Here is a 7324-nt window from a genome sequence, read left to right as displayed (position 1 = left end):
GAACTGAGAAATTGTCATTGGATCTTTTTTGGTGATGACTTTCTATTTATGACATTTTATCAAAGCGTGGGAGTTGCCAACTTCTCATTTCTTGGAGAGCGGATACTGTAAAACGCTGGGTGAGATTAGCAATCTGATTTTTTGGGTTTGATATTGTAATGCTTTTAGGTGGTTGCTTTTTCTGTTGTATTTTCCTGAAATTTTGTCAAGGTGAATTTTATAATTTAAACTGAGATGACGGTCGTGACATATACTCTCATGCTTTATCTGCCTTTTTAGATGGTACCTATGTTTAAGCCAATGTTTTCTGTTCATTTTATAGTTGAAGAAAATGGTGAAGATCTGTTGCCTTGGTGCTGGCTATGTCGGGGGCCCGACCATGGCCGTAATTGCTCTCAAATGTCCAAAAATTGAAGTAGTTGTCGTTGACATATCCGTTGCTCGGATCGCTGCCTGGAATAGCGATCAACTCCCAATCTATGAACCGGGTCTTGAAGATGTCGTCAAGAGTTGCAGAGGGAAGAACCTCTTCTTCAGCACTGATATAGAGAAGCATATCTCTGAATCTGATATAATATTTGTTTCAGTAAATACACCAACAAAAAACAGAGGTCTTGGAGCTGGCAGGGCAGCTGACCTCACTTACTGGGAGAGCGCTGCTCGCATGATAGCTGATGTCTCAAAATCCGACAAGATTGTCGTTGAGAAATCCACGGTACCTGTGAAAACTGCAGAAGCAATTGAGAAGATCCTGACTCACAACAGTAAAGGCATAAACTTTCAAATCCTATCCAACCCTGAATTCTTGGCTGAGGGCACTGCAATTCAAGATCTCTTCAAACCTGATAGGGTGCTGATTGGAGGGCGGGAGACTCCTGAAGGCAGAAAGGCTGTGCAGGCTCTGAAAGAAGTTTATGCTCACTGGGTGCCAGAAGATCGGATCATCATCACCAACTTATGGTCTGCTGAGATTTCTAAGCTGGCTGCCAATGCCTTCCTGGCGCAGAGGATCTCCTCTGTGAACGCAATCTCTGCTCTCTGCGAAGCCACAGGAGCTGATGTCTCAGAAGTTGCCTGTGCTGTTGGAAAGGATTCTAGAATTGGCCCAAAATTCTTGAATGCCAGTGTTGGATTTGGTGGGTCATGCTTCCAGAAGGACATTCTGAATCTGGTTTACATCTGCGAGTGCAATGGGTTGCCGGAGGTCGCGAATTACTGGAAGCAGGTGATCAAGATCAACGATTACCAGAAGAGCCGGTTTGTTAACCGTGTGGTGTCGTCCATGTTCAACACTGTTGCTGGAAAGAAGATTGCAGTGCTCGGATTTGCCTTCAAGAAAGACACGGGGGATACCCGAGAGACACCTGCAATCGATGTCTGCAATGGCCTTCTCGGGGACAAGGCGAACATCAGCATCTACGACCCTCAAGTGACTGAGGATCAGATTCAGAGGGATCTTTCCATGAACAAGTTCGATTGGGATCACCCAATCCATTTGCAGCCCAAGAGCCCAACTGCTATCAAGCAGGTGCGCGTGGTATGGGATGCTTATGAAGCTACTAAGGATGCTCATGGCATCTGCATTGTAACAGAGTGGGATGAATTCAAGAGCTTGGACTATGAAAGGATATATGAACACATGCAGAAGCCAGCTTTCATGTTCGATGGGCGCAACATTGTCGATCCGGAGAAGCTGAGTAAAATTGGTTTCATCATTTACTCCATTGGTAAGCCTCTGGATCCATGGCTCAAGGATCTTCCAACAATGGCATAGAAAGAAGAATGGAGCTTATAGTATCTTAGGATATTCATTGCAGAACAGTCAGTCAATTGTCTATGTTCTTTGGTTATTGTTTTTTCCCTGAATATTATCTTTACATGTCAGGTTTTCCTTTGTGGGATTTGGTTGTTTCCTATGAAATCAAATGATTTTTTGATAAATGGCCCATCCACCTGCTTGTTCTTTGTTTGGCTGCCTTGTTGGTCTATGGCAGGGAGTTTTTTCCTTTTGAAATATTAGAACAATACTATTTTGGACCACCAATTTAGGGAAAAAACAATAACCAAAGTATCTACACCGTGGATTCTTCAAAATGGATGGTGCAGATGATGTGTTTGTGGCCATCTATCTCGTCATGTCCCTCTTTATATTTTGGTGGAAGCGTTGGTAGTTAGTGGTAACTTCCTGATTTTGATTATATATGAGCCAACCATGTCATCATGTACCTATGCATTAGCTCATGATCCTGCCAAAAGTAACATTGAAAATGCTGGTGGCACCCACATATTCTATGCATACAAAAGGTTTAAATCAGAATAATTAGATCTTCGATTTCTAAATCATCGAGTTCATAAGTTTAATAATGCTCATGTAATCATATGATTTCTTTGGTCGCTTCTAGGGGGCGCTTTGTTTCAGACCCTTTCATATAAAAATGGACTCTTTCCCGCAGGGGCTGAAAGGAACGCTACTGCAGGAAATCTCTTGTAGGCCCTAATGTTTTCATATGAAGCACTGAGTTGACAATGCCATCACACCTTCCCCCTCGGGATGCACTTTCCCATGGAAGGCACGTCTTTCTCAGGAAACCCGGTCCCTTGGCCATTCATGTTTCAAACACCTCTTGCCTGACACAAACACAGAAAATCGTTACCTGAGCAACAATTTTCTGTGTAAAACACAAAACGCAGAAAATTGCCACATGCACAGCGATTTTCTGTGTTTTGTGTGGCCTGAGTACTTTGTAAAATAAGGAGGCCCAATCAATGAATCTACGCATCTACTCCGTTTTTTTTTTTGCATTCCTAAACGAGTGGCCGAGCGAGTGCATAACTGCAAAGTACTCAGGGCCAACCACCGTAGTGCTGTTTAGGGGTGGCAATCGGGTCGGGTTGGTGGGTCAGAATACCTCAACACGAACACGACTCGTTTATTAAACGGGTCGGATGTGGCAAACACGAACATGACCCATTTATTAAACGGGTAACCCGACACGACACGGTTAACCCGTTTAATAAACGGATCGGGTCAACACGACACGATTATATTTCTCCGTTAAAAGATGTTGCAAGCAGGAAATAAGAAGGGAGGGTATTTTAAGTAAGAAGAAATTAAAAAGAGTTATACTTTTAGCTTGATTTGATGTTAAAAAAAAATAACGCAGATGAAAACATTTAATGCTATTGCTCTCAAGTCTTGTCACCTCTGCAGTGGGACTCCACTGATTAACTTTCCACTTCTTTCTCTCTCTCACACATTTAATGTTATTGCTCTCAAGTCTTGTCACCTCTGCAGGGTGGGTTTTAAATATTTAAAAGTGTCGTGTATATTTAAAACGGGTCGACACGATTACCAGTTTGGATTACAAACGGGTTGCGGATTTAATCATCCCCGCCTAACCCGTTTATTAAACGGGTCAAACGGGTTGGCAGGTTGGCATACCCTTAACATGAACACGACCCGTTTAATAAACGGGTTAGGCGGGTCGACCCGTTTACGACACGAACCCGTTTAAGCCAAACCCTAACACGGCTAAGAAGCGGGTTGGCGGGTCGGGTCAGATTTTGCCACCCCTAGTGCTGTCACATGTCCTAAGGCCCACATCTCCAGGAGGGTGATTGGCTAACCACTGGTACGTGGATGTTGAGCCTTAAGACAAGTTGAACCATTGTCCTGTGAGGGAAGATGAGCTCGATCATGTAGAACGGCACCTGCCAATCATGTGGAATGCTGGAGGCAATACGTGAAAGTGCAGTAGGATCGAGGCAACGAGCACTAGAGGGAGGGTGAATAGTGCTTTTAAATATCGTCTGCAGAATTTTGACGAATTTTGCAATTCGCAAAGCAATCACATAAAGAACACAATAATTTATCCTGATTCGGTCTTTCCCAACCTACATCCAGTCCCCAAGCAAAACCAGCTTGAGATTTTCACTATCAACCTTGTGTAACTACAAGATCATACAGACCAAATCTGGTTTCACTTTCAGTAACACACCTACTGAAAGCAAACAACTCCTTTAAACCAAGGAGTCCTTCCTTTTACAGAAAAAATGAAATAAGTAACAACTTACAAACAACCTATGAGCCCTTCTTATGAATGCAAATGAGATGCAATTGGCTTTTGAGGTTGTTAAAATACTCTACTCACGAATTCACTGTCTCTCAAAGGAATTTGAGTGAAAAACTGAAGTGAAAAATATCAAGTGAGTGAGAAAATGAATATGAGTGAAAAACAAAGAGTAATTGATTCAAATTGATTGAATTGCAGTGCTTTTAAGTGTAAAATGCACTCATATTTATAGTTGAAATATTTCATACATTGAGGGTATGAAAGGGTGTCAAAAGAGTCCATTTTGAACGATGAAAACGTTTGAAAAATAAAAAGACATGCCTTTTAAAAGTTTCAGGAAAAATGGCAAAATTAGTCGACTGGAACAGTAGTTAGTCGACTGATAATTAGCTATTAGTAGACTGACAGTTATCGTCAGTCGACTGATCTGTTTATCGAGCCGTTTGAAAATCTGAACTTTTGAAACTTAGTCGACTAGAGAAAAAATTAGTCGACTGATAATATCATCAGTAGACTGAAAAACCTTTCAGTCCACTGCTGCTAAATTTTTCTGAAAATACATGTTTTGTTCAGTCGACTGATAAAATCATTAGTCGACTGCTGCTAAATTTCCATAAAACAGACATTCTGTCTAGTCGACTGATAAAGTCATTAGTCGACTAATTTGACAAAAATGACATTTTGTTTAGAAAAATTGGCGTGAAGGAATTAGTCGACTGGTGAGTCTATTAGTCGACTAATAAACACGAAAATTTAAGAAAAGAGTTTTTCAAAAAGATTTTCATTAAGGGTTTCTTTTAGAAAAGTTTTTCAAAAGACTTTTTAGCTGAAATGCAACTGAAATATGCACTCTAAGTAAGGCAGTAAGGCTCTTTCAAGAATCTAAGACATTAAACAAAATTTTACATTTGCACATAAGTCTTCAAAGATTCTGCATCGAGTTCTTCAATGCTTGTCATATTTCTTCATTGCCTTAGCTGAAATGCAGTTGATTCACTTGTTCATCATCAAAACCTTGTAATTGAAGTATCATGTACGGCTTCATTGTCTTAACAATCTTCCTCTTTTTGATGATGACAAACTTAATCAAAGATGAAGCATTTAGATGCATAGATGGAGATTTTAATCCCCCTATCAATATGCTGCAAAATATTAAAAGTTAGTGCATTCAAAGCACATATATCACATATTGATTGGTTTGCATTTCCATCATTACTTCATGTATTTCTAAAACTTTTTCATAAATGCAATTTTCAATGCTTTCACATGATATAATTTCCATGTCATGATGCAATATGCAATTTCTATCTTTTTCTCTTAATTTTCCATGCAAGTTCTATCTATTTCTCCTGCAATTTTCATGCATGTGTCTACCAAGTTCTATCTTTTTCTCCTAATTTCTAATTTCTCATTTCTCATGCAAGGTCTATCTTTTTCTCCCCCTTTGTCATAATCAAAAAGAGTAAGGGCAGAAATAGCATAAGCAAAATGTAAATCCAAGTTCAAAATATTACAACCCATAAAGTATCAAAGTTCAGTAAAGACAGAAAACAAATATCAGAAAAGTGAGTTGAGCAACTCCTTGATTGTAGTAATATCTTTCTGAATCGAAGAAAGTTGTTGAGTCACATCTTCATGAAAAGTGTGTTGATGCAGCTCCAAAGCTTCCAGTCGCTGCAAAACTTCATCATTGTCTTGACTAGTAAAAAATTTCTTTCGTTTTAATTGAGATGAAGGTGTCACAGAAGATAGTGAGGGTTAAGAAATTGATGGTTCAAATGGTTCAGTTTGATCAAAGTTTAAAGGAGGAAGATATTTGATTTTCATACGTTTAAAAATAGTTTGATCAAAGTACTCTTTTTGTTCAATATATTTTTCATTGGTTAAGGAAACTTTGAAATATCTGAAAATACGAGTAAGAAGACATCCATACGGAAGAAATGGTTTTTGTTTCCACAAATTAGTAAAATACACGTTGACCCAATTTACAGAAATATTTTCAAATAAGACATAAAGAGTCGTAGATAGATCTGTGGAATAGTAATCAAAAGAACCAGTTTTAGGTAGAACATTGTGGGCAAGGATTCGTCCAACAATGCGTGCACGAGTTTGAAGATTGGTATTTTTGAAAGGAGGACAATGAGGTACACCGAGAAGAAGAATTTTTTCAAAAATTGTTTCATCATTAAGTTCAATAGTATTGAAAAGAGTGTCTGAAGGTGGAATTTCTAGGATTTGTCCAAGCATTTTAGAATCAAACTCAATTTCAACATCGCGAACAAGAGAGGAAAGAAATCCAGTTTCATGATCAATTTGTAAATTTGTGTAAAACAAGTGGATCAGAAAAGGATAATGAAGGGGGTCTGCACCGGCATCAAAAAGATGTTAAATACCTAGAAATAATTCTCTAATTTTGTAACGAAAAAATAGATGAAACATGACATTTCGGCCAGGTAAAATAGGAAGTGCAGAAATCGATCCAAAAGTATCATATAAAAGAGGATTTCAGAGTAATCTAAGAGAAAATCCATGTCTTGCTGGAGGCGTAGGAGGAGGAGAACCTTGTGCGGATGCAGTCTTCTGACGAGGCATGGTTGAAACAGATTCACCCAAAAAAAATTCAGTTGCAAAGAATGATTGATCAACACAGTCGTTGAGAAGAACAGTTGAAGATGGTGTTGATGTCGGCTTCCAAATGACGTCCGACGGGAGCAAGATATCCGCCGTCGTGCAACAGAAACACTTTGTGCAAAGTGAACGATGTGCCTTCAAATTCGTTGGTAGTGGCCAAAATAATCAACAGTAACAACCCACAGAAAAAGGATGTTGATTCTCCACAGACTTTAGGCAAGAGGGAAGAGACGAGGAGGAGTCTGTGGTGGATGACGGCAGGTGAGAGGAGGCTGCCACAAGGGGACTCCGTCGAAGACTGAAGAGGCACTGGTCATGGCAAGAGGATTTCGGGGAAAAGTCAAGAGACTCCCTGTCACGGCGAGGAGAGGTTCGAGCGGCACTCCGAGGGTTTTTCAGAAGAGAGAGAGGAGAGAGAGAGAGAGGGTTTCTTTTTTCAAAGGGTTTCGTTTAAGAAAAACGAAAAGGTGCGTAAAAATGAAATGATACGTTATAAACCAAGGGGTATCGGGTCCTTTTTTTTTAAAAAATTAAAAAATATCAGTCGACTAGATTTTTATCGGTCGACTAATAAGGTGCGACTCATTCTGTAAAAAATTTTAAAGCATCAGTCGACTAGA

General features: G+C 39.6%; 1 protein-coding gene across 1 annotated transcript; it reads left to right on the top strand.

Annotated features, from left to right (window-relative positions):
* The first annotated feature begins 327 nt into the window (after nucleotides 1-327).
* On the top strand, nucleotides 328-1941 carry LOC149813191 (UDP-glucose 6-dehydrogenase 5-like). The gene has a single exon (XM_089992459.1). It carries the CDS (start codon nucleotides 332-334, stop codon nucleotides 1772-1774), a length of 1443 nt encoding a protein of 480 aa, XP_089848585.1. The 5' UTR covers nucleotides 328-331; the 3' UTR covers nucleotides 1775-1941.
* The last annotated feature ends 5383 nt before the right edge of the window (nucleotides 1942-7324 follow it).

This window comes from Nuphar pumila, chromosome 16, assembly GCF_984573655.1.
Source record: "Nuphar pumila chromosome 16, dmNupPumi1.hap1.1, whole genome shotgun sequence".
NCBI lineage: Eukaryota > Viridiplantae > Streptophyta > Magnoliopsida > Nymphaeales > Nymphaeaceae > Nuphar > Nuphar pumila.
This window is presented reverse-complemented; position numbering and strand designations above follow the sequence as displayed.

Coding starts and splice junctions, on each gene's coding strand:
- LOC149813191 (XM_089992459.1), top strand. CDS start 332: ATGGTGAAGATCTGTTGCCTTGGTGCTGGCTATGTCGGGGGCCCGACC.